At 44.5% G+C, this 27662-nt stretch overlaps 1 protein-coding gene and 1 long non-coding RNA gene across 2 annotated transcripts; one reads left to right on the top strand and one right to left on the bottom strand.

Annotated features, from left to right (window-relative positions):
- RGCC (regulator of cell cycle) lies at positions 1–13494 on the bottom strand. Its single transcript, XM_058684100.1, has 5 exons — positions 13213–13494; positions 12489–12674; positions 3495–3602; positions 1685–1747; positions 1–396 (listed from the first exon to the last, which is right to left on the bottom strand). Exons 1-5 carry the CDS (start codon positions 13259–13261, stop codon positions 389–391), a joined length of 414 nt encoding a protein of 137 aa, XP_058540083.1. The 5' UTR covers positions 13262–13494; the 3' UTR covers positions 1–388.
- On the top strand, positions 9871–26611 carry LOC131485095 (uncharacterized). Its single transcript, XR_009248637.1, has 3 exons — positions 9871–10146; positions 20432–20561; positions 26380–26611. It is a non-coding gene; the product is annotated as an uncharacterized LOC131485095 (long non-coding RNA).
- Positions 26612–27662: the final 1051 nt, after the last annotated feature.

Here is a 27662-nt window from a genome sequence, read left to right as displayed (position 1 = left end):
TCCAGTTCAAATTTTATTTGCATACAAAAATATATTATACTGGGAAAAGCCTATTACTGTTTCCAACTATATATAATTAATTACAAATATTTCCATAAATGCACTTTAAATTACAGGAAAGCTATGTTTTGAGAGAAAATACAATATTAGCATGGGTCATCTGTTCTAATATGCTGCAAGCTGGTCAACAAAGTCAGTTTCACTCTCTAAATTGCCCAGAGATGATCAAAGGCTGGTTTCAGAACGAGTCTGAGAATGGCCTGCTGGTAGGTGAGTTCTCATCTCTGTCTGCTCTGGCAGCAAATTCCGTAAGCTGATTTTACCAGGGTCCTCGGAGCTTTCTGAAGCTTCTCCCTTAGGATGAAAGGACCCAGAACTTCTCCTTGTTTCACATACCTGTTAAAAGGAGATAAATAAGGTTATCATGCACTCATAAGAGTTTCCAATTCCTAGGCTTAACCAGAGCTTAACACCGTCGCAGACAGGCATCAAAGCATCACACTTAATGGCAGGTTTCCCACGTAATGTATGTCTGATTAACTGGTACAACCGGGCGGCCAGCTGCAATTTCCATGAAGTAGGCAGGCTTGTTCCACGGGACTCGTACAAATTGTGCTGTAATTACAATAATCTCTGTCAAAACAGGCGTGGGTCTTCTGATGTGGGATGGTATAGCAGGTAAGAGAACAGGCAAGAGAATGTAGAAAATACACAAGGACTTTCCACTTAAGATTTACGTCTGTCTGAAACAGTATGAGGGACAGGGTCATTTTTACATAACCAGCTTTGGATCTAATTTTTCAGGTTACACCTGGCTATTTAGCAGAGGATACCATAAAACATTCCTTATGGAAAATCAACTCTTTCATTAAAAAAATTAAGACCCTAGGACAAAATTCTTCTGCTCTGTGACTGAATGAGACCCCCCCCCCCACCCAAGAGTAGAGCTGCTGAAACTTTTATCCCAGAAGTCCTAGCTGATTCTTCTGGCTCCTGTAATCCTTTCCTCTTGAAACAGAGTGGGTAGATTGGTTCTCAGGGCCCCATCTTCTGGACACCCCCCGCCCCCATTGTAGTTATGGTCTGATATCTTCAGTTCCCAACATTTCCAGTCACATAAAGGGGTACCATTAGTGTAACTGCCAAATGGGACACAAAGTAGTGTGTACTTAATCCAGGTTTTTCACTAATTGGTGTGAGCCTTTGGCTATGGGGTCTCCCCAGGCCAATTCTTTCTTTTGGGATTCAACCCTTTAGAAGTCAGACCTCCCGAAATCCTTGGATCTAACCTGGGAACACTTCCTTGGCCCATGGGATGGAACCATCTGGCTTGTTAGCACATTGCTTTTGTAGTCAGTCGGCTCATTTCTCCTCCAAAAAGCCTGCCAGGACATCGTGATGGTAAAGCTCCAATCTTGCTCTAATAACTACTCTGCATTTTTCAAACAAAATGTCATTGTCTGCTGGTAACCTGTTCTCACTGTTTGGAAAGGCACACGGTCTACATTAATGCAAACTTGTCCTCAGAATTTCTTTCTGAGCCACTAGGGTCCTGTTTCTGAACCTAAAGAAGCCCAGTGATGTAACTTCCTGCCCCCAGGCAAGCTGGTAACTATTATGGCACTTTATCAGCGGTGTTGGTTGGTTTTCTGTTTGATTTTTTTAATACGAGGCGCGTACTCACTCGCTAATGTTCTGTCAAGATCAGCAATAAAGTCTTCTAGCTCTTTCGTGTCTCCTAGTTTAGCTGAAAAACAAGAGTCAACCTTCAGTTTCCATATCAATGACAGCTCAAGAAGCCCTCTGTTCCCAGGATTATGCGACCCCATTTTGTATCTCTGGATCTTCAGAGACGTTATTTCTTCAGACTGTCCCGTACCAACCCCAAGTGTCTGCTCCAATGTTTATTTACAGTCACTCAGACACTGATTCTGAAGATTAACCTAGACGTCCCCTTCTTGTGTTTTTTCAGTTCATCATCCCCTGTGCTACCCTCACCCCAACAACCTAGAAGAAGAATCTCCCTTCACTACCTTACAAGTCTGAGGGGCAGGGGAGAGGAGAGGCTGGAAAGGAAGATGAAAAGTTTTGATTTTTTTGACTCTGTAGGTTTTGAGTTATCAGTCAAAAATGTCCGGTAAGCGTGGCACAGTGCAGAGTGGACACCCAGATTCAATATTCCCACTAAGCCTCGCCTTTGACACATTCTTGTTTGTGCCACCACCCCAGGGCAATACCACAGCCCTCGGTATGAAACGAAGGAGGAGCCACTGTTCTTTGTCAAAATGGTACAGAAAGGCAAACTGAGGCCTCCGGGTCTGGGACAGACTCATCCCATCCAGCTGTCAGGACAAGGCAGCCAGTCCTTGTCTTGATTTTGTTCCCTCTATATCCTGAGACATATACTTGTTCCTGTAGGGTTCGTCATTCATGCCTTGTCCGAAACGCGTGCCTGGATATTTGTATTAATTAACCCTTGCTGGCTGGCTACAAATGGCTCGTTGTTCTCAGCTTTTAAAGTCAATTTGCCACTAGGGCTTTTTCCTCCTTCTTTAATTCCTACCTCTTAAAGATCAGGTAGCAAATCTGGGCACGTTTTCAGCCACTTCCTAGACTGCCCTGTCTCTCTGAATTCAATAGCTCCGTTTTGCAGAGAGCTGGACAACAGCAGAGTCCCTAGTGACTGCTCAACACGGCTATGTTGAGAGGAGAATTTAAAAATCAGTCTTTTGAAAAAGAGGGAAATTCTGCCTTTAATGCCAAGAGTGAGAAAAGTAATAGAATCTTCATATTTCTTTTTAACCATGTTCCATTTTTATTGCATTCTGCAACTATTTTCAGCAAGTATAATGTTTCTTGAGGAGAAAAACTCCTTTTGTTTTCAAGAGGGCACTTGTCCAATGTAACAGAACATTCAGCTCTCTAGCTGGAGACACTTTACAAGTTCCAAAGAATAAGAAACTGCTCATGCATCTTTAAAAACTTTTTAGGTCTATTAATATCACAGTAGAGACAGGCTGGAGCTGCTATTTTAAATCATGTGAGATCATGGCCTGCCTCATGATGATGACCCCCTTGAATTGCTAAATTGGTAATCTGAAAGCATTGGTTACATAGTTAATGCAATAAAAAGGATCTCACTTTCTGCAAACCCTAACTGCTGAGTTTTCAATTCTCGAACCAACCAGTCTGAGAGAGCACTGTCATTTGGCATGGTCTTGATTACACCACGTGAAAGAAAGCAGAGCGTAAAGACAAGCATTCTTTCTCCCTGCGGATCTGGTTCCTTGCCCCTCAATTATCTGATTTCATTTTTACACCGATCAGAATCCTGAGAAAGGACAGTTCCACCTCACACCATACGAAGATGTTAGTTTTATCTATTTATTTTGCACATTTGGGAAGGGTCGGGGGTCAGGCGGAAGAGACAAGAGACCAGGAAGGGTGAGAGAAGAAGGAAACCAAAACCCTCATACCACCACTCACGAGCCTACCTTTCCGAGGAGGGACGGTGGGGGAGAGAAGAGCTGGAGCAGCATCTGTTGGAGAATTCAGTTTTTCATCACTGAAGCTGAAGCTGTTCCTATAGAGCGAATCTGCACCTTTCAGGAAAGAAAATGTAACTCGTTCAAGATGGTTTTCAGCTCATCTCCCAAAGGAGCAAAGTCGTAAAGAAAACAGGTTGATTTCCAGATTTTATAGTCATGCCCCAAAATGATTTGAGATAGGGGTGTGTGCCTGTGTGTGTGTGTGTGTGTGTGTGTGTCCAGTCAGGCACACTGAAGGCCTTGCTTCTCTAAAAAAAAGGAGAGTGTGACAGGATGATCACGACCAGACCAGCCTCCTTTGCAACACACAGGATCCCACTGCCCAGGAGTCTAACTGACAGCTGAGCCGATGCTTGGCTATTGTGGGGTGGGGGGCTGGTTCAGGATTTTAGACCTAAAGAATCGTCTCTCCTGAAAAATGTCCCTTCTGCCCTCTGAACCCCCCAAAATACAAACATAAGGTTGGGTCCCATTACTTCAGAATCCTCCCTGACTGCTCAAGACTGTCTTTGGCCTGGTTTTCCTGAGAACCTACATTCTGAGGATAAGCTAGAGGGTCAGAGACAAATATTTCTTCTAGACGTTGTCAATTATAGACACTTGGAGTGATCCTGTGGCTTCTTCTATTGCCGTACCCCAAAGACCAGAGCAAGAGCAAGAGCAAGGCAAGGTCCCAGAAGCAGAGTTGTGCTGGGAGTCAAGGGAACCAGCTCAGCTACTTAGATACTCGGGCGCCCTTGGGCAAGACTGCATCTCTGAGCCTCGGCTTAGCCATCAATAAAATGGGAAGGCTACATAATCCTTAAAGTTCCTTCCAGCTCTGAAGTTCTGAGACTCTACTTCTCTAAATCCTGCCAAAAATGAGGAAACCAGCCCACAGCCAGTTCAGCCATGTGGCCATGACACCAAAAGGGAGCTGGTGGCTGAGCTCCACCCCCTCAAAGGGCTCAAAGGCAGAGCAGCCAGCGGAAGCAGGATGTGGCCTGTGAGGTCACAAAGTAACAGTCTTCCTGGCTAAAACAAAACACAAAGCCAGGCACACTTGTAGCAGATATGACCTCTGGAAAGTCTTGCAGGTGACGGAGGGCGGCTGAATCAAGAGGGCCTGGCCAGGGCTCTATTCCTCTTTGGGATTCAGTCACTTGAATCCAACGACCTCCAACTCAGGAGGAGGCAAAAACTTCTTTCTTTGGTCCCCATAACTCAAAGTGAACATGAATAAGTTATAAAAGATAAAAAGCGTTTTCCAAAGCAGAGGTTTCTCATCACACAATAATTCAGCTTCATCCCTAAAAGGCTACTGCAAGTTCTCAGACCCTACACCTGGCTCCCTTTCCTCCCACCCTCCTCTGACCAGGTGGCCCCAGTGCCATCTTATCTTCCTGACCTACTCATTCATCTTCTTCACTTTTCCAGACATGCCCAACTCTCATGATCTTTTCTCCCCTCAGAGGTCCAGCCTCAGTCACCTAAAAGGACCACAGTCACTTTTCAGGGCTTTGGTGATGAACACCTACTGAGATCCAAAATACCAAACCCCACACATAATATTTCCCCCCAAAAAAATGTTCCTCAGAACACTGGTCCTTGGGAAAGAAGAACCATGTAGGTGATCAACTAAGTTTGAGAAACACTGAGCACCTTTGGAGACTCCTACTGGGTCTTCCCACTTCAATGTCCCTGAGAAGTCTTGTTTCTCCAGTTTAACTATGGGACACCTTTTTTGTGGCAGCCCATTAACATGTCTCAGGACACTTGCACAGGAACTCAAATGGGGAAGCCCTTCTGCTTGCTTTTCCAGCTGAGCCCACCCCTAGAGCAGTCTGGATTTTCTCAAGGAAAAGCCTTTCCCTTACATACAGGAAAGCGGCCGTGTCCATGGCAGACCTACGGCAGGGCGTCACTGTTTGTCACCACGCAATAGGTAGGAGAATCGCCACAAACAGAACCTGAGAAACTTGTAGGGGAAAAGATGAGGTAAGACCCAGGGGCAGGAAAACCACAGAGAGCCCTGTGGAGGCCGGCTTCATGCCCAAACCCCGGAGCCAGAAGGAAAGAACATGAGGCGTTTGGCACATTATCTTTGGCTCTGAGGACACCTGACAGCATCGCTCCCATCCCTGGCCCAGACCGCCGAACCCAGAGACTCGCTGGCCCAGGCTTCCGTGGCCACACCTCTGGTCTCTATCTCTCAGAAACACTTGGCCCTTGAGAGCCAGTTTCACCAGCATACCTCACTCCACCCAGCCCTGCACCACTGGCCCTTGCCCTGACTTTGGACTTCATCCCTATTCTGCTCCAACTTTCAGCAATTTTACATCCACATACAGCCATCCTTTGGGGGGGGAGGGACACACTCACACACAGTTTGTTTACCTCACAGGCAAGTAGACCAAATGTCATTGAACTTTCGGGGAAGGAATGATCTAGACAGGAAAAAGGCCATTGCAAAATGGTAGGAAAAAAAGAATCCAGTGAGGATTCAGGAAAAACTCAGGTGGTTTGGAGACTCTGTAGAGAATGAGTCATGGTACTGGGATGTTGTCACTGCGTACCTCTTAGCCTTTACAGCCTGGTGCTAATATGTCTTTTTGATCCAAGTATTTTCTTCAAACTCAGAAAATATATAGACAAACTGGCTGTTACTTGCCTAATAAATTCAGTTGCAAATCAAACTTAACATAATCAGAAGTTCCTCTTACTGCTAATGAATGGGGGAATGCTACTCCCCCAATGAGGGAGAGAGAGAAAAAAAATTCTGGCTACAATATCTATCTATATATATGTATAATATATATATATATATATATATATATATATAGGTATACCCCTATATAGATATATACAGATAGATAGATACACGCAAGCACACACACACACACACACACACACACACACACGCATGTCAACTTAGCATACACTCACTTCCCCACTTCCCCTCTCCCCCACACCTCCTAACCAACCACACACACAAGTTCACACAGCAGCTCATTGCCACACCTTGATTCCTCTCTCTTTCCATGAGTTTCTGTGCACAATCTGAGCCAGACCTAACTCCAGGCTCCAAAATATTCAACCATCAACAGGAAGCGAACCCTCAGCATCCTGAAGCCAAACCTGCCCACAGTTCAGTCCCACCCTGTGGTAATATTCTACATACGTCATTCATGAAAAAGATGAAAAAAAGTAACTTCAGGAAGCCCAAAGCTACCACAAGGCCCAGCAGAAGCTGCCACAGTAGAGCCGTATGGGATAAGGGGCCATATGACAACCGCGTGGCCCTGTGCAAATCACTTCACCTCTGAGACTTAGTCTCTTCCTTAGCAAAAGGGAAATAGTAAGCTAGCCACTCCGTGTATGATATGTATGATTTTCATGATTTTTTTAATTAATTATTTTAATGTTTATTTTTGAGAGAGAGAAAGATGTGAGCAGGGGGGAGGGGCGGAGAGAGGGGGAGACACAGAATCTGAGGCAGGCTCCAGGCTCTGAGCTATCAGCACAGAGCCCAAGGTGGGGCTGGATCTCATGGACTGAGAGATCATGACCTGAACTGAATGAAGTCAGACACTTAACCGACTGAGCCACCCAGGCGCCCCTGGTTTTCATGATTTTATTCTAAAGTTCCTAGTTAAATGGAGGATAACCTGTCCAGGAGAGCAAAGGGCCCCACAGCGAATGGTTAACAAGCAAGATTCTGAGCCTGGGCTTCCTCCTCTTCTTTAGATAGCAGCAAAATTCTCAAGAGAGGCTTATCTTCTGAGGCACCCTCGAATAAACCTCCCTAAAACAAACCACCAACACAGAAGTGCCCCCAAGCTCTAGACATCACTTTCCTTTATCCCATAAAATTTCACTCCATGGACTTTTATTAAGCACCCTCAATGAACAAGACTTCACGGTAGGCATTAGGGTAGATTAAAAGGTAAGTAAAGCCTAACTTCTTGTTCTTTTCACACCTCTGGAACTCTATCCCTTGCAAAACAACAGCCTGTTAGTCTGATAAAATGATAGCGATGTGTTGCTGGCTGATAGCATATTAATGTATTATGGCCCCACCCCAATATCAGGTGGTGCCATTAACAGGGGTTCAAGGACACAATCAGTGATGATTTGGGGAACCTTAGCAGGTGATAAGACTACATTTCAGGGCTCCACAAAATCTACTTCAATCAGCTCTAAAGCCCCATCTCACAGGCATCTCAAAGGCCCATTAGAAATGTCCTTGGCCAGTCAACTTGGCGTGCGGAATCCAGGAACCTCAAACTTAGGTACCAAGTTCCCTAAGACACCATCAGAAGAAATGTAAGCATATTCAATATACAAAGATCTAACTTTAAGAGCACCAACAGAGTTTGAGAAACTCAGCTGTAAAAACAGAAGCTTGTTTAAAAGGTAGTTGTGCTCTTTTAGTTTGGGGGTGGGGAGAAAGGTAATTTAGGGTTAGCACCAACATGTGCTACTCCAGAGGGAAGTAAAACCACAGACAGTAAACCTTGCCCAGAGCTCCTGTAAATATAGAACAATCCCACACGTTGAAGACAAGCAAACTATAGTAATTAACTGAGAAAAAGAAAGCCTTGGACCTCTTTCCCTTCTGCCACAGTGAATGGTGGTGGGGAGGGGTGAATCTCCTCCACAAAATCTAAATCCTGAAAGCCTCACTAAAAGTAGGATAGAGTAAGAAAGAGCCCTTTTCCCTTTCACCAATATTGTCCCAGCTTCCCTGACTGCTGGGTCCCTTTGGACACCTCTCGAGGTCTCCGTCCGAGTGAGACCTGTCACCCATCTGGAATTCCTAACAGTGCCAGGGCAGCCCGAGAGCTCCTAACTTCTCGTTCTCTCAAGGCTTGAACAAGTTCAGATTCCAGTCTCTGGATCTCCTATGCCAAATCAGCCAATATGCTACCTGTCATGCTAACACCCACTGTGCACAAGGTACCTTCTCCCAGGGCCAAGCTGGAGCAGACTAGGAAAAGATATACAAATGTTCTGGTTTTGCACCTGCTGAAAGAAGCCAGTTCCTCATTCCCTAAAACGGCTCCACAACATCACAATATCTCTTGCAGTCCCAGCAGCCTTCAGACCCTTCCTGTTAAGTAGCAAAACACTTCCTCTCTTCAAAGGAAAAAAGGTAAGTGAAATCCCAATACAGCAGAGATAGTTCATACCACCATTTAAAGTTCAAGGTAATACTGTAAACTTCATATAAAATCATTCAGTGGAAACATAAATTAACACATTGGCTAAAACTTGGTAATTAAAGGGGCGCCTGGGTGGCTCAGTCAGTTGGGCATTAGTCTGACTTCAGCCCAGGTCATGATCTCAAGGTTCACGAGTTCAAGCCCGCATCAGGTTCTGTGCTGACAGCTTGGAGCCTGGAGCCTGCTTCGGATTCTTTGTCTCCCTCTCTCTCTGCCCTTTCCCCACTTGTGCTCTGTCTGTCTCTTCCTCTCAAAAATGAATAAACATTAAAAATTTTTAGAAAACCAGTAATTATGAGTTAAAATTTCATTAAACATATTTGAGAAATCATGGTGTGCCTTTACAATTTTGAAAATACTGAAAACAATATATTTTTTTAAAAGTTAAAACCAAAGAAGTTTACAACCCCTAAAATCCCTCTAAGGGTGAAGTTTGAACAACACTGCCCTTCCACTGCTGATGTTAAAACTGCTCCCACTAAAGTGTCTGAGATCTCACCTGCTGGACCGAAGTCTAGGGGAAAGGAACCAGCCTGTTTTGATCAACCCCTATTTGAATGCCATCCTTAATGTGGAGTTATCTTGCAATTTTCATTTTGGTCTTCTTCACATCTTTGGAGGACCTCCCCCTCCCACCCCATCAGTAGGAACAGGAAGGAGTGTTTCTTTTTTTTTTTTTTTTTTTTTTTTTGAGAAAGAGAGAGAGTGTGTGTACAGGGCAGGAGGTGGGGAGCTGAGAGAGAGAGAGGGAGAGAGAGAGAATCCCAAGCAGCCTCTATGCCCAGTTGGATCTGACAGAAGGCGTGATCTCACAACCATGAGATTATGACCTGAGCCACGATCAAGAGTCAGACGTTTAACCAACCGAGCCACCCAGGTGCCCAGGAAGGAGTATTTCTTTTTAAATGTCCATTCTTCTCTCCTATCTAAATAACTTGCTTCTTTGGGTGGAAGGAATATCTATGTTTCTCCTTTGTATGCAAGCAACCCTAATTTTTTTTTTTTTCTAATGAGAAAAGGAAGGGTTCTTCAAAAAACAGAACTGCTACTTTGAGCTATCTTGGAAGGTGGATCTTCTGAGTGATAGAGCAGTAAGTAGCAGGCAGAGTGGGAATCAAGGTGCTGCTGGTTTGTAGCTCATATGTAACATTTGCATGCAAGACACTGGCTCAAATACATCTGACTTATGTGATAGAACCTGGTGTATGCATTTTAATGTCTTCTTGAGAGCATGAAACAGTGATTTTTTTTCTTCCTCATCATGAGCTTATGGATGTTTCTAACAGTACTACTAAATAGCATCCTTTCCATTTTACAGGTGTAGAAACCAAGACCCTCCGGACCCAGGCTGATGATGACTGCCTTGAAGAGACACAACCACTGTTGATAAACAGGTGAATGATTTGGGTCCAACGGGACTTCAAGTCTATTCCTGAGGACCTGGTTCCCATTCCAGCCAACCATCCATGGTGACAGAGCAAGGTCTTAGAGACAGCTCACGTGGTTCTGCTGTCTTATCAGAAACATGGAGATAACAGTGCCTATCTTATAGGACTGTGGTAGAGGTCATATGAGATAACACAGTTAAAGCCCAACAAAGAAATCACTACTGATAAGAGCTAATAAATAATAACAATAATCATAGTAAGGGCTTGGAAAAACTGAGCTGCTCTTATTATCATTATCCTGGTATGTCTCCCTTTTGGTGGCCTAAATCTCAGTAGGATCTACTTCTCTCAAACATTCTCTTCCTCAGAAAAGCATTGAACAGACAAATACGCATAATAAATGTCTGTGCTCAGTACTTGGTGGCAGTTAAGATACACACAGTATGCTTCCTTAAGAAATTACTGTTTAGATATACACCAATTCTGCCAAGACTATTTCTAACCAGTCTTATGGGGGATAAGCTACACATTTATGAAAAAAGACAAATATCATCTGAGCCTTCTTTATACCCTCCCCATTACTCTCTAGCCACCAAACTAAGGGTTAGCTGAGCAGTTAGCAACAAGGGCAGAAAGCAAAATGCATGCACGCACATACACCCCAAGAGAAACTATAGATTATTCCAAATTTCTCCCCCAAAACCATTAAGGATGGGTTTCTGAGTACCCTCTCTTTGAGGCCCCTGAAAACAGGCCCCAGATCTGAAACCCTACCCAGAGGGAGCTGCAATCACCCAGGATGGGCAAGTTCAGACCACATCCTAGCCAAATGAGGCCCTGTGTCAGAAAGGACTTGTTCTTTGCAATAGTGCAGTACTGGACAGTCTGTCCCAGCTTTCTTTCTTGTGGGAGAGAGAATTTGCACTTGATGAATAACTTGCTCCATGACCCAGCAAAAGAAGACATATTTAAGTTTGGCCACAGCTTTGAGACAAATTTCAGAAGTTTTGAGATTTCTCTTTGAAATTGAAAACAAGTGGTCTGGTCATTAGCAATCAAGTCCAAAAATGCAAAACAGAATATTAGCAGCACACTATTCCATCCCTGTTCACTTCAAAAGCTTCAATTAAATCTAACCCTTGGGCAGGACTGCCAAGGAAAGTCATGATGGACCTCAGGTTTCTGACTCAATCCCTGAACAGGGTGTCAAGCACTTTTATTCATTCTCAGGAGGACAGCTCACATGGGGTCTGGGACTATATCTGCTCTGGAACAAGGAAGAGCTTCAGATTTCAAAAGAAGAGAATCACAAGGAAAGGTCCTTGGGTCATTGCTTTCACTTCCAGAGTCAAGGGCAGCAAAGGGAGTGACATTCGTGCTGGTAACCCATCTAGGGAATGAAGTCTCAAGAATAAGTCAGAAAAATTTAAATTCACTTTGAAAAATAGTAAGTCTTCCAGAATTTGAAAACCAACAATTTGAAAAGTCACCAAATTTTCTGATACCTAAACAGATACCCATATCTGTTCGAACAAGACGACTTGTTCTCGAATTAAAAAACAAAAAAAAAAAAACAAATTGTCCCGCTACTTGCAAGGTTGTTTAAGACAAAGAGACCCTGCGGTAGTCTCCCTTCTGAGAAAAGCCGCCAGGAAGCACCTCTGTGCCCATCTGCCCTCTGGCTCCTTCTCCAGCCTGAGTGGGGGTGGGGGGAGCTGTGGAAGCCAGCGGTCCCGGTGGTGGACCTGCCTGAAGGAAGAAGGACACTTCCGAAAATACTCGAGCCCCGCCGTGCCAAGGAGTCTTTCAAAAACCGCATGCAGGGCACCAGCCGGTCTGGGAGCTCGGAGCCAGAAGAAAACGCAAGAAGTTATTTCAAAAATCCCAAGAACAGCCGCTTATGAAACTTCTGGTTTCACAAATTTTTCGGTATTGTGCCCTCCCATGTCTCCCTCCACCCCCATTCCTGTGGCACTTTCTACACATACTCTGAAAAACATGCAGAGAGAGAAAAGGGCAAAGGAAGGGAGGAGAGGTAACGGTGGGAAGGCCTGGCTTGCGTCCCGGGAGCCCGGTCTGGCTGAGTCCGGGCAGCTGCTTAAACCCTCCGGCCTCAGGACACCTGCAGGCAGCAGGTAGACCCGCGTGCCTCCAACAGCCTTCGCGTGACAACCCGGGGGTTTTGCCTGTCTGCGGGCGTCCTAGGGACTGCGCGGAGCCTTAGGGCTCGCTTGGCTGGGCTCCCCACCCCTCGGCTTCCAGAGAAGCAGACTGAGACTCGAGCCCCTAGGACCCCTGGTTGGGAGTTCCCGGCGCTCCCGCGCCTTCCCCGGTGGGGCCACACTTACTGTCGGAGTCGCTGAAGCCGCTGCTGTCGCTCACGCTGGCGCTGCTCCGCCGCTTCATGCGCTCCAGGTGCTCCTCGTAGTGGAAGTGGCGCTCGTGGAAGGGCGACGCGAAGTCGGCCAGCACCGCGTCAAACTCGCACAGCGCATCCGTCAGGTCCCCGGCGGCCGCCGAGTCCAAGGCCGGGGCTGGGGCAGGGATGACGGACTCAGGTGCCGGGGCGGGACGGCTAGCCCGTCCCCGGGCCTGGAGGGGGCCGCCACCATTCCCCAAGATAACTAACATTCAGTGCGCGCCTGCCGAGTGACAGCCACGCTGTCACTGCCCGTTGCTTATCTTTTCATACTCTCAACCAGCCCCTGAAGCGGTGGTATGAATCGTGCCCGTTTTAGAGATGGGGAAACTGAGACTCCGCTGAGTGAAGCTGCAGACCAAAGGTCACCCAGCTAATCCACGCGGCCGAATTCTTTCCCACGCGCTGTAGGGTACTTGTGCCCACGCTCGTCCCTCGGGGGCGCGTGCGAACGGGTAAGCGGTGGCAAGACGGGGTCAGGCTGCGCCCGTTAAGTGGCCCCAGCCAGGCGCGGGGAAGGCAGCTGAACCCGCCAGGGGCAGGGTCCCGCAGGGGAGGATGGGGACCCGCGGGTAAAGGGACGCCCCCGGATCCCCCGCCTTTCGCCCCCCACCGCGCCCGAGGGGCCAGGGCTTTCAGGGTCCCGCACTCACCTGCGGCCGCGGCCGCCGCGGGACTGCTCTGCGCTGCTGGCGGCTTCATGGGCAGGCTCGGCCCCGCGCGCGCGGCGGAGGGTCCTAAGAGGTGCTGGGCTCGGAAACGGTGCAGCCGCTCGCGCTCGCGCTCGCGCCCACGCCGGGGCTGCTCCGGGCCGGCTCTCGCGCTCCCGCTCTGCCGGCCGCCCTCGCCCGGCCGCGCTCCCGCCGCACCGCCTGCAGTACGGTGCGCACGCCCGCTCTTTCTCCCACCGCCGCCACCCTCCCGCTCTGCCGTCTTATAGCCGCGGGCGGAGGCGGGCCGGGGCGGGGCCGCGAGGTCTGTCCCAGCCGCCACGCGGGGACGCCCCTGTCTCCCAGGCGCCGCCCTCGCCACGCGCCCGCCGGGGAACCGCAGTGACGGTGAGTTGCCGGAACCCGGGTTACAGCCCCAAATATTTACTCGCCGCTTCGCCCGCGCGCCCTGACAACCCCAGTCGCCGGTGTCTCTGTCGCCACCGGAGCCCCAAAGAGTTTACGGCTGGGCTGGAGCTCCCCCGCTTCCTGCCGCGCGCCCTTAACCTGGAGCCTTAGTTTCCTCAGCTGTGAAATGGGAAGTGCCGAGCCTCTAGCGTTTGATGCGAAGAATACAGTAGCCCTGGGAGGCCCAGACGGGTGGCGGAGACGCAGAGGGAGGCTCCCGTGTCCCCACCGCATTTCACCAGGGGACTTACTGATTGTAGGCAGACTGGAGAGAGTAGGGGACGAGGAGGGACCGAAGTTGTGGAGTCCACGCGGTTACAAACCTTAATTGCTCCCATCCTGGAGCTCGGAGTTTGACCTCAGTCCTGGGCTTTCACGCTAGCCCCGACTTTATTCAGGAAGAGTTTTTTCAGGGGAAGAAATGACTGCGTAAATGCGGCGCCTACCCAGCGCCTTTCAGTGTCCAGACCAATGGGCCACCCTGCCCTGCCGCCTGGCGGGGGGGCAGTCGTGCTCTCTTGAATAACTCTCCTTGCACTGCCCCTTGCGGCAGCCAGCAGTCACAGGTGACTATGTAAATATATAACAGCTGAAATAGAATACAATGAAAAACTCAGTCCCCAGGGCTCACCAGACACCTATCAAGTGCTCAACACCCATCATCTCAGAAAGTTCTATTGGACATCCCTGCCAGCGTCTCTGACCCACAAAACTGACCTCAGAGGGAAGAGAGGCCTCTTCTTACCCCTCTCCCCTGTTATGAAGAGCCTCCTAGGTCAGGTCCTGGCATTCCCCATTTCCAGCCCCTACATCGACCCTGAGAGGTGGAATTAATGCTTGTTTCACCGGTGAGGAAAGGGAGGCACCAGAGGTCAAGCAGGTTGCCACTCAGTGACAGAAAGGCAGGTCTGTCTGGTTTCGGAGCCACTTTGGGCTTTACCACACCCTCCCTTCCTCCACAGTGTAAGGTGAAGAGCTGAGCCCATAGGAGAAAGAGGCTCCAAAGAAGGAAGCAGATAACCCACCCAGGTCCTTGAAGCTGCAGGGCAAGGCATATGCATCTTTCATTTTACGTCTTTTTCTTATTTTCCCACCTCCTTAAATTCTTTGTTCCTCTCTTTTCCTTCCTCTTGACTTGCCATGCACCCAATATGGGTGATGCCCTGGGCTAAATGGAGCAGCAACCAATCTGGAAGCTGAGGCCACGGAGCTGCCCTCCAAATACCATTCTGCCTTCTTTGGGGGTGCTGGGGTGCAGGGAGGCTGGCGCTCTAGTCCAGCTCATTCGTGATGGCTCAGGGTCCCTGTCAGCTCAAGAATCAGCCACACTGACCTTCAAAAGAGCCTACAAAACACCCCACTTTTTAGCAGCCACACCAATTTCATGAGAGAGTGACCATGAAGATAACCTTGTCTCCACTAACACAGGCTGGCTGGTTGTTGTCATCTGTACCCCCTTATAAGAGAACTCACCCCCTTGTTGGGGAGATGGCTGGGCAGAGGGCCCCTCTAGGATGGGTGTCACTTTGGCTATGGAGAACTATTGCTCTCTCTCTTTCCTGATTGTAAATTTTAATGTAAAGAAAATATAGAGAATTAAGTAATAGCACTCTATACCCACCACTGAGAATTAACACATGTTAACTAACATATTGTTTTTTTTGCCTTGGATTTTTTTTGAATGTGTGTGTCAAAACTGACATACAGTCAAGTGCACAAATCTTGAGTGTATAGTTGATAAAGTTGCCCTATGTATACACGTGTGTGATTACCAACCAGATCAAGATACAGTATTTTGTCAGCACCCCAGAAGGGTCCCTATGCCATTTTCTAGTCAATAGCACTCCGTTAGTAAACCCCTATGGTAACTCCTATTCTGAATTCTGTCACCAGAAATGAGTTTTGCTAATTGTGAAACTCCTTAAAATCACACCGTATGTGTTCTTTTATATCTGGCTTCTTTCACTTAACATAACGTCCTTGAGATCCATCCATATTGTTGCAGTAATAAGCCGTTGTCCTGCTGGTGGGCAACTTGCATTGTTATTTTGCTGTTGTTGCTCCTGTAAGTGGCTGTACAATAAGTATTCTTGGGCCTCCTTGTGTACATGATGAAGAGTCTCTAGGATATATATCTAGAAGTGGAATAACTTAATTGGTTTGATTATCTCTAGTCATCCACTAACATAAACAAAGGTGCTATGAACAGCCTTGCAGATTTCTTTTGGGGCCCCTCCTCACTTCTCTTGAGCTTATACCTCGGAGTGGAATTTCAGAATCACAGGATAGGCATATATTTAGCTTTCAAAGATACTGGGAAACAGTTTTCAAACTAACAGTGATTGAATGAATCTACACTCCCCGCAATGTGTAAGAACTCCAGTTGCTTCATATTTGTGTCAACATATGATATTGTTAGACTTGTTAATTTCAGACATTCTAGTGACTGTGTTGTGGTACCTGACTGTGGTTCTTCCTCTCTACCTCCTCCCCCTCCCCCTTTTCCTCCTCTTCCTCCTTCCCCCTCCTCCCGCCCTCCTCCCCCTCTTCCTCCTTCTCCTCCTCCACCTCCTCTTTCTCCTCCTCTTCCTTCTTCCTCTTCTTCCTGTGGCTTTAATTTACACTTTACTAATAAGTAATTAAATTGACCACTTTTTCATATGCTTCAAATACATTTAATAAGAGAAATATAACAATATAGGTAAGGTCGATATCCCCTTGGTTGTCCTTCGCAGCCCTATCCCCTTCCCTCTCCAGAGACAACCGCTACCATGAGCTCAGTAAGCACCCTCCCAGTCCATGTTTTTATAGTGAAACTAAATTTACTTATATGTTTACAGAAAAAAAAGTGCATAGTATTGCTTTATGTGTTTTAAAATTTACAGAACTACTTTAATGCTGCAACATGTTTGTTTTCACTCAACATTATTTTCACATATGTTGATACACACAGATCTAGTTTCTCCACTGAATCTGCCAAATAGAATTCCATTGAATGACTGCAGAACAGTTTGTATATCCAGTCTCCAGTTGATGGACATTTGCATTGTTTCCAATCTTTCTCTGTCATAAACAATGCTTCAGTTAACATGCTCTTACCTATCTCTTATTGCTTACATGAGTCCACCTCTGTGTTTTTTCCTTCTGTAGAACCAGACAAAAGACAAAGGTTAAACCTCTAGTCCACTGAGCCTTCTGGCTTGTTCCATTTTCTATTCCAGGGGCTCCCACGGTCGCTGCCACATGGCCATATTGACAAAGATGATAAGTGACCTCACTGTTCAACTGTGATCTTGTCCCTTCCTGAGGAGGGGTGGGGGATATGTATTTCACCAGCCCTGAATCTAAATTAACCATACAGCCTTACACTAGGATTAACACACTTTTCTGGTTCCAGAAGGCCATTTGGTCACACAGGTCTCCTTCTAGAAAAAGACTTGAGGCAGCTTTTTGTAAAGCAATCACAACTGGATGTCCCGTCTAAATCCCCATAGTAATGTGCCAAAATGAACATGATGTGATGAAGGTTAAGGGTCTTGAGGTGAAGAGATAACTCACACAAATCCTTAAAAGCAGAGAACCCTTCCTGGCTACAGTCAGAGGGAGATGTGACTAAGGAAGAATGATCAGAGATACTGACTTTGAAGATGGAGGAAGGGACAACAAGCCAGGAGTATGGATGGTCTCTGGAGGCTGAAAATGGCAAGGAAAGAGACTCTCCCCTAGAGACTCCACAAAGGAGCACAGCTCCACCAATACCCTGACTGTGGCCCACTGAGAATACTTACCGGATTCCTAACGCACAAACCTGTAAGATAAAACATTTCTATGGTCTTCAACAGCTAAGTTTGTGGTAATCAGTTACAGCAGCAATAAGAAAGAATCTTCTCTGATTGTCTTTTTTTTGAGAGTTGATTCAAGCTTACATTTTTTAAATTCCTTCAAACGAATATTGTCCTACTGTTTTTGTTGGTTTGTTTTTGTGTTTGTGTTTTTACTCATAATCTTTCTATCTCTGCCAATCTGTCTGTGCTCTGTGGCTGTCCTGTGGCCCTCTATTTATGTGTGCTGCCTTTTCTCTTCTGCTTGGTGTATATCTCTCCAGTCTGTTTTCTTTAGGCATACATTGGTGCATATGCTTTAAATAGAATCATGCCTTATATGCTGTTTATAACCTGTGACCATAAGATCAGTCCCCATGTCTTCAAATATTGTTTCTCATCATTTTAATGGGTATGTGCATACACTACAATTTAATCAGTTCCCCATTTTCCACATTCAGATTATTTTCACTTTTTCATTTTTACAGATGATACTTTGATGAATATTTTAGGAGCTATATATTTAGTCTCATTCATGATTGCTTCCTTAAATAAAGTCATGAATTTACTCATGGAATAAATTCATAAGTTGCTGGGTCAAAGAAAAAACAAAATTCTAAGTCTCTTAGTATGTAATTTCCAACCAACCAACACAAAGATTATACTAATTAAGTTATAGCTTCTGCAGAAAATACAAGGTAATATTAGCACATCCGTTTCCTTTAGATACTCCCCTCCTGACCAGTCTTCAGAAGTATTAATATCCTGAGCTGTTTTCCTAAGCAAAAAATTGTCAATAAAATACAGTGAGCTCACATGTTAACAATCTGATGCAAACGAATTACCTCCTCTCTAAAATGTCACCTTTATTAAACTAGTGCTCTCTGAGGTCACCTTACAATATAGTGCCTGTTTTGTAAGAGCACATTTGTTTGATTTCAAGGTCCCTATGTGGGGGTGGGCCCTGGGGGCATTCCCATCCGCTTTTGTGCTCTGATTCTCCCTCGCAATGCCGCAATGCCGACTAAGCACTTTGTTTTCAACCACAGGGTCTGGGCTCTGCATAGCTATACCATGCCTTTTAGATTAAATCTGAGTTCTTCCTTCGCGTGGATGCTTTATTCTTATAGCGAACAGGGCACAGAGTTCAGAGAAGGAAGGTCACGTTTTATAATGTTTCTTAATGTCTTAAAACTATGTGCCCCATCTGTTCCAAGTCTGAAAGAAATCAAAGTTAGGCTTACAGAGAACCAGGCACAGGAAATCAATCAATTAATTAACCATTGTTGAATGCCAACAGTGTGTAAGGCAACAGGAATAAGCAAAATCAGAGAGTAAACTTAAAATACATTAGTAAATATTTTACTTTCCTTGAGTTTTACTTTTCCCTGAGTATTAGAGGAACGTTTAAGGTTGCATTGTGTTTTTCTAGATGTTTGGCTTTTGCTTAGCCTGGAAGAAGACTATAGTAGCTTTTATTTTTTTTTCTTTTATTTTTTTTTTCAATATATGAAATTTATTGTCAAATTGGTTTCCATACAACACCCAGTGCTCATCCCAAAAGGTGCCCTCCTCAATACCCATCACCCACCCTCCCCTTCCTCCCACCCCCCATCAACCCTCAGTTTGTTCTCAGTTTTTAAGAGTCTCTTATGCTTTGGCTCTCTCCCACTCTAACCTCTTTTTTTTTTCCTTCCCCTCCCCCCTGGGTTTCTGTTAAGTTTCTCAGGATCCACATAAGAGTGAAACCATATGGTATCTGTCTTTCTCTGTATGGCTTATTTCACTTAGCATCACACTCTACAGTTCCATCCACGTTGCTACAAAGGGCCATATTTCATTCTTTCTCATTGCCACGTAGTACTCCATTATGTATATAAACCACAATTTCTTTATCCATTCATCAGTTGATGGACATTTAGTAGCTTTTAAACTCTCCTGTTTTCGCTCAAAAGATGCTTTTCAAAATTGAGGAAATTGAGTTTGCCACATGAGTATTGGCTCTATGTGTTTCCTCTTCTATGAAAATGTCTTTTGCCTATTTTTCTACTGGGTTGTTGTCCTTTCCTTTTTGATTTTGTAGCAATTCTTAAGCTATTTTTGATAGATTCTTCGTTATATGTGACATGTCTTCTCTCAATTTGTAGCTTTTTACCTTCTTTACCATGTCTTTTTTTTTTTAATTTTTTTTTTTTTAACGTTTATTTATTTTTGAGACAGAGAGAGACAGAGCATGAACGGGGGAGGGTCAGAGAGAGAGGGAGACACAGAATCTGAAACAGGCTCCAGGCTCTGAGCGGTCAGCACAGAGCCCAACGCGGGGCTCGAACTCACATACTGCGAGATCGTGACGTGAGCCGAAGTCGGACACTCAACCGACTGAGCCACCCAGGCGCCCCTACCATGTCTTTTGATGAATACAGGCTTTTGATTTCATTCTAGTCAAATTCATCACACTTCTTTTTTATAGTGAGGTGTTTTTTTTTTGGTGTCCAGTGTTTAAGAAATCCTCCCCTACCCCCAAGATCTAAATATATTTACCCATATTTTCTCCTAACAATTTTCAGGTTTTTGCTTTTGACATTTGAATCTCTAATCCATCTGGAGTTGATTTGCATGTCTGATGTGAGATTAGGATCTGACTTACTTTTCACATGGATAATCTTTTTTTTCTGTTCCATTTATTGAGTCCCTTGTAAATAACCTAGGAGATGCAAATCAAGACCATAACGAGATATTACTTTACCTCCATTCGATTGACAAAAATTAAGACATCTGGCAATACCAAGTTCTGAAGAGGGCAGATCAATAGGATGTCTTACACGTTGCTGGTGAGAGTAGAAATTACTACAACTGCTTTGGAAAACAGTCTGGCATTGTTTTGCAAAGTTGGATTTCATATACCCTGCCATCATCCCACATTCCATTCCTAGGTATAAACCATGGACAACTCCAGCAGGTGCGCACCAGGAGAGAGAACCGCATATGTGAATCTCCACTGCAGCTCTCTATTACAGCAAGAAATGTGAAAGCCTAAACTCCAGTGTTCAGGAGACCAGATAGGTAAATGCTGGTGTGTTCACGTGATAAAATACGACATAGCGGTGAAGATTAGTGAATCACAGCGGCCACAACAAATGGATGACTCTTAGTAATAGAAAACGAAATGGGAACAGTGTCCCCGAAGATTATACATGGCATAATGTCTTTTCTATAAAAGTCGTAAACAATTAAAACTAATCATTATATGGTTTGCATGCATGTAATGTGTGATAAAAAATAATTTATATCAAGAATGAACAAAATACAAAATTTGGAATTGTGGTTACATCATGTGGAAGGAGTCCAGGGTAGGGGGTAAATGGGCCAGGACAGCGCCATATGGAAGATGGAAGTTATGGTTGGTGTATTCCTTCTCTAATTGGATAATGAGTTCACGGGTGTTCATTATATTATCAACAAATAAACACCCAAGTAGATAAAATAAAAAAGGGCCATGCATAGACCAGAGAGCAGTGGGAGGTAAACTGAGGGTGGTGAGTTCAACCTAGTGCCTGAGTCCATTGAAAATACAATTGGGGCAGATGCGCCTGAGTGGCTCTGTCTGTTGAGCATCTGACTCTTGATTTCAGCTCAAGTCATGACCTCATGGTTTGTGAGGTCAAGCCCCACTTCAGGCTCTGTGCTGACAGTGCCTGTTTGGGATTCTCTCTCTCTCCTTCACTCTCTGCCCCTCCTCTCACTCTCTCCTATTTGGATGCATGTCTAAATAAATAAACTTAGGGGCACCTGGGTGGCTCAGTTGGTTAAGCGTCCGACTCTTGATTTCAGCTCAGGTCACGATCTTACTGTTTGTGAGTCTGAGCCTGCCTTTTTCGGCTCCACACTGACAGCATGGAGCCTGCCTGGAATTCTCTCGCTCCCTCTCTGCCCCTCCCCTGCTCATGCTCTCTCTCTCTCTGTCTCAAAATAAACACATAAAACTTAAAAAAATAATAATTCTAAATAAATAAATAAATAAATAAATAAATAAACAAACTTTAAATAAGAAAATACAATTTGGGGAGAAAATCCCCCCAGACCCTTTGTAAAATGAGCTGGCTTACAGGTGTGAAGTGACAGTGCTCGAAAACAAAGATCAAAAGCTATTTGGTATAGAGGCACCAGAAACTCATTAGGGTGAGCTTCTGACTTCAGCTCAGGTCATAATCTCACAGTCCGGGAGTTTGAGCCCCACGTTGGGCTCACTGCTGTCAGTGCAGAGACCACTTCAGATCCTCTGTCCCCCTCTCTCTGCTACTACCCCACTCATGTGTGCATGTGCACACGCTCTCTCCCTCCCTCTCTTTCTCTCTCTCTCTCCCTCCTTCCCTCTCTCTCTCTCTCTCTCTCCTCCCCCTCTGTCTCTCCCTCCCTCTCTCTCTCCCTCCTTCCCTCTCTCTCTCTCTCTCTCTCTCCCTCTCTCCCTCTCTCCCTCCCTCTCTCCCTCCCCCTCTCTCCCTCTCCCTCCTTCCCTCTCTCTTTCTCTCTCTCTCCCTCCCCCACTCTCTCTCTCTCTCAAAAATAAATAAACATTTTTAAAAAACCTATTTGGTATAAATAACAGGTAGTAATAAGTCAAAATTCCTCCCCTAGTAATTTTTTCACTGGCTCCAGATTAGCTTTAATAAATATGCAGTCTACCTAAATTCCATGTGCTTTCAGGTCTGTTTGGACCAGAAGGACAAGAAAGATCTATAAATCAGTTCTCTAGGGAGGTGCCAGATAGAAAGAGAACACTCCAGATTCTTTACGGACTGCCATTCTATCACAAGAATAAGTTAAAGACTGAGTTAACTAGCTTTTATAAGTCAGAAGATTGGCTTAAACTTTTCCATGATTTTACGGTTTGCACAGTGTGCTCATATAATGCTTGGTCATGGGGCAAGAAGCCTGAGAACTTATAAAATCAAGGCTGTCAGATGTTTGTGACAAAAAAATAACGTTAAAAATAAAACTGAGTTCTGATGTTATTTCAAAACTGATTCTCTGGATAAAAGTTAACTAAAGGCAACCGAAAAGTAGAATGGAAAATACCAGAATGATCTTTTTGTGCTTCAACTTCTTTAAATCTTCATCTAAACAGGAGGCTATCTTACTGTTGTTCTAAAACCCCAGTTCAGGGGCGCCTGGGTGGCGCAGTCGGTTAAGCGTCCGGCTTCAGCCAGGTCACGATCTCACGGTCCGTGAGTTCGAGCCCCGTGTCAGGCTCTGGGCTGATGGCTCAGAGCCTGGAGCCTGTTTCCGATTCTGTGTCTCCCTCTCTCTCTGTCCCTCCCCCGTTCATGCTCTGTCTCTCTCTGTCCCAAAAATAAATAAACGTTGAAAAAAAAAAAAATTTAAAAAAAAATTAAAAAAAAATAAATAAATAAATAAAACCCCAGTTCAACAAATATTTGAGTTGCCAAAATATGCAGGGATCATGCTTGGATCTAAGAACAAAAAAATGAACAAGAAAGACAATAGCCACAGAGCTGTAGATGAGTAACATTGAATATAATTAATATATTTTTAATGCCTCATGCATGGTATCTTTTATGAAGCTTTATTTGGCATTACCGCATCCAGTAAAGTTGATAACCCCTTCCATGTCCCCAGTGGACCTTGCTGTGTTTCCTTTATCATACCCATCCATCATGAGGATTACAATTATTTGCATACATGTCTGCAGCAGACATCTGTTACTTTTGTTCTGTCCAGGATCTTTTGTTTTCAAAAACTCCTTCCTCCACCTTCTGAGGCTGTCAGTTACATGGCCCCACCTCTCCCACACACAGGGGAGGCACCAGATGCAGGCCGGCCACACAGAGAGGGTGGATCTGACCCTGGGAGAGAAAGAATTCATCTCTCCTCCTCAAATACTAGCACTAGTAGTATTTATCACAGACACCTAGAACTTGGCCTCCATAGGAAAATCTAAGAACCCATTGGAGAGCAGAGTTGTGGGATGGAAAAAGACTCAATCCTGATGATACACTTGAAGCCTAAATCTGGAGGTGCCTGAAACCCACAATCCCTGACATTTACAGTTAAAAGAACCAAATATATTGACTTTTAACTTGTTTGTTAGATTCGTTTTTTATCACTTAAACCTGGGAAAGTCCCAGCTAACACTGTACGTGTCTCCTCTATGAGTGAACTTCTAGAAGCAACTATGAGTAAGGCCTGACTGGTACCGATGTTGGCCACTGCTCACATAGCACGCATAACGCCGAGATGAAATTGCCTAGCCTCTAGAGCAGGTGCATGTAATCTTAAATCCACAAACTCCTGGAAGGATCCACGAGAGGATGTGGATGTGTGGATTTTCTAGGTGAAAAAGTTAATACCTGTCATCAAAGTATTGCTTCAAGTATCAAAAATGCTCAAGGGAATCCCAAAACACAAAAATTCAAGAACTCTCACTGGTGGAAAGGCTCTGCCTAGCAAACTCAGCCCGGTTTCAGTGATAGCAGTCATCACATCCGTAGACATAGAGCCAGGGAAGAAAGAGCTTTGCTGGAGCTTTCCAAGTCTAGAGGATGCAGAAGCTTGCTCTATTCCAGATAAAATCATGCCATATTTGTTTGGTTAGTTTGTTTTTATATGGGAGGATGCCTTCTGGTTTGTTCTTTTAACCCCACTGAAGGATACAGATGGGGAATGTAAGATAAGACAAGATATCCAACCCCTCTGGAGCTCAGCCCCCACCCCACATCACATGACAGAGTCCTCTTGCACACATCGCCCCCCCAATCCATGGGATCCCTTGAGGACTGACTAAATCTAATTCTGTTATTAATCTCTAGCTTCCATTATTTTTTCTTTATTTCTACTTTGTTGTGGTGGTAGTGGTAAATATAAAATTTACCAACTTAACCACTTTCAAGTGCACAGTCCAGTGACATTAAGTACATTCCCACTGTTGTGCAACCCTCACCACCATCCTTCCCCAGAACTTAGTTTCCTGTGGCTGCCATAACAAACATTACTGCCAATTTGGAGGCTTACAACACCAGAAGTTTATTTGCCCACAGTTCTAGAGGCCAGGCGTCCAAAATCAAGGTGTCAGCAGGATGTGTTCCCTCCAAAGGCTCTAGGGGAAAAATCCTTCCTTGCCTCTTCCAGCTCTTGGTGGCTCCAGGCATTCACTGGCTCGTGGCTTTGTCATTCCTATCTCTATCTCTGTCTTCCCATGGCCTTCTCTGTCTCTGCGCCTTCTTTTCTTTCTCTTATAAGGACATTTGTCTTTGGATTTAGGGACTCTTCTCTGGTAATCCAGAATCATCTAGTCGTGAGATTTTTAACTTAATGACTTTTGCAAAGACTCTTTTTCCAAATAGGTCATATTCATAGGTTCTGGAGTTTGGAACGTGGACATATTTTGTGGGGGCTACAGTTCAACTCACTGCAGCTGGGTTATCCCAGAAGCATTGCCAAGGTCAAGAGTTGAGAGCAAATGCAATATGAGGGAAGTGATCCCAGGAAGCATTAGCAAGAGAGTGAGAAGTGACAGGGAAGAGAAGGAAGCCAATAGAGAATGCCCTAATGAGCAAGTTACCACTGAGAAAAATGCACTCACTTCCATAGGGAACCTTGGGAAGATGATATAGAACACATTCAGGACTATCCCACCTGCAAAAGCAAGGAAGCTCAGGATCTCTTGTCATTGACTGAAGGCTGTCCTCAGGGGCATTAACTCCCTGCCACTTGCCTCCCTCACACTAAGGCAAAGGGAAAGCTCTTGGAGACAGTCATACACATTTGTAATAAGACACTATTTTTGTATCCTGAAATGCTTGGTGTCTCAGAGAAGTGGGTGGGGCACTGACAGTATCTGCCACTAGGCAAGTCAGAAGTTTCCATTTTATTGCTTATATCAAAATTGGACGAAGGAGCTACTAGAATTGTCCACTGATAGATCATTAAAATAATATTTGCTGGAAGATCACTAAGGCATTTGGGGCATAAAGCTGAGAAGAATGTCACAGAGTTGAGTTACATTGATATGCAAATTACTTCCAGTTTCCTTTGCATGTTATTTGAACAAAGTCAATCATTATATACAGTGATTACAGATACATAGTTATAGATAGGATTTTTTAAATGGGGATAAATAGGAATATGTGATATTCATCAATATGAACTATTTATCACTGAAAATAGGTAGCATTTTTACTTGTTTTTAACACACTTAGAGCTTTATGGTCACTGCAAATTTTTAAATTTCTTATTTCAACTTATGTAAGTATTTTTGTTCTGGAGAATTAAGATACTATGACTAACACAAAATGGAGAATTTGGAATGTAAACATCGGTTTAAAGAAAAGAAAAGAATGATGTATAATGTCCTGTTGTTGATAAAGTACTTGTTCTTTTTTTATGGATGAATTTAGATATTTAGGTAAGAGTGATATGATTATTTTATTTTAAAATGTAAGAATTTGGAAAGCCCAGGAAATAACCTCCTTTGCAATTCCATAAACATATATAATGAAAACTTGCATAAGTCACTCTAAAATTCTTTTAGGATGCATATGAACTAACCTCTATATCCAATTCCCAAATTTCCAGGAAGGAGAATCTAATGGCCCAGTGTGGGTCAGACATCTGCCCCTGGTGGAATCCACTGTGGCCAGTGAGGTGGGGTCACAACCCTTGCTGTCCACTCAACAGGGTCTACGTGGAGGTGGGTAGTACATGATCAATAGTTTTCAGAGAAGGGATTGGTACCTAAAAAAAGCTTGACTCCCTGATGAAGGCTTTTATTTAATATGAAAGTGTTTTTTTTTTTAATACATAGACTTCTAGAGAATTGATTTGTATGTTTAACCCATTCTCTAAAAAAAAAATTTTTTTTGAGGGAATGGACTGTGGCCACTCAGGAATATATTGGCACCAGCTCTCCGAAGAATCTCTGAGGCACGCTGATTTTCAGAGATAATTGAAGACGCTGGATGTGCAGCCGGCCCCCACCACCTCTGTCTCCACGTAAGGTTGAAAGCAGGTCAGCTCTTTGTTCATGGATGGAAACACTCAGAACATGAAGTATCATTTAAACCTCCCTCATATAATAAATTTCCATCCTCCTTCTAGGCAGTGGTCCAATGTGTATTTTAGACTCTTTCCTTAGCATCTGTCAGCGTCTCTACCTCTCACTTTATAAGCCGACCTATATTTTGCTCTTATATTTTTTAATCAGGTTGAGTAATACAGCTACCAGTCTAGGACAAAACTGGACTGATTTGCTGTGACTATGAATAACACAACAGGGAGCAAAAAGGAAACATGTACAGACAGCATGTCTCCAGAGAGGTTCACAAGACTCTCTGAGGAACATCAGGCTCCAATTCAGCGTTTCCCAGAATTTCAGACGTATTTGTACTTTCTTCATGAACTCTGTTGTATCTGCCTCCTACCTAGAGTAAAAACAAAAATCTGTATTGACATATAATTCCCCTATTTAAAGTGTACAGGTCAGTATTTTTAGCATATGAACAAAGTTGTACAACCATAACCATAATCTAACTTTAGAACATTTTCGTTCCCCTGAGAAGAGAGTCCACATCCACCAGCGGCAGCTCCCCATTCCCAGCACCGCCCACCTTCAGCCCTAAAGAACCATTAATCTACTTTATGTCTCTATGGATTTGCCTGTTCTGACTTTTCAGATAAATGAAATCATAACATTTGTGACTGTTTTTTTTTTCACTTACATCATATTCTCAAGATTCATCCATGTTGTAGCATGAATTAGTACTTCATTATTTTTTATGGCCAAATAATATTTCATTAAAGGTATATACCACTGTATTAGAACCAACAGGATGTGTGTGTGTGTGTGTGTGTGTGTATGTGTGTGTGTGTATATATATATATGTATACATATATATGTATATATTTATTTTTAATAGATTGGCTCATGTTTGTGGAGGTTTGGTGAGTCCAAAATCTGATGGAGTAGGCTGGTAGGCTGGAGACCCAGAGAAGAGGTAGTTTGCAGTTTGAGTCCAAAATACAATCTGCTGGCAGTATTCCTTCTTGCTCAGGGGAGGTCAGTCTTTTGTCTTATTTAGGCCTTCAACTGATTGGATGAGGCCCACCTACATTCGCGACGGGGGGGGGGGGCAGTAACCTGCTTTACTC

The sequence above is a fragment of the Neofelis nebulosa genome, chromosome 1 (genome assembly GCF_028018385.1).
Source record: "Neofelis nebulosa isolate mNeoNeb1 chromosome 1, mNeoNeb1.pri, whole genome shotgun sequence".
Taxonomy (NCBI): Eukaryota; Metazoa; Chordata; class Mammalia; order Carnivora; family Felidae; genus Neofelis; species Neofelis nebulosa.
This window is presented reverse-complemented; position numbering and strand designations above follow the sequence as displayed.

What these genes read in the sequence shown, in the direction of transcription:
- RGCC (XM_058684100.1), bottom strand. Translation starts at nt 13,261, where the DNA reads ATGAAGCCGCCAGCAGCGCAGAGCAGTCCCGCGGCGGCCGCGGCCGCA. An exon ending in CGGCTTCAGCGACTCCGACA is followed by an intron (nt 3,603 to 12,488) that starts GTAAGTGTGGCC and finishes CTTTCCTGAAAG; the next exon opens with GTGCAGATTCGCTCTATAGG. An exon ending in CACCGTCCCTCCTCGGAAAG is followed by an intron (nt 1,748 to 3,494) that starts GTAGGCTCGTGA and finishes CTTGTTTTTCAG; the next exon opens with CTAAACTAGGAGACACGAAA.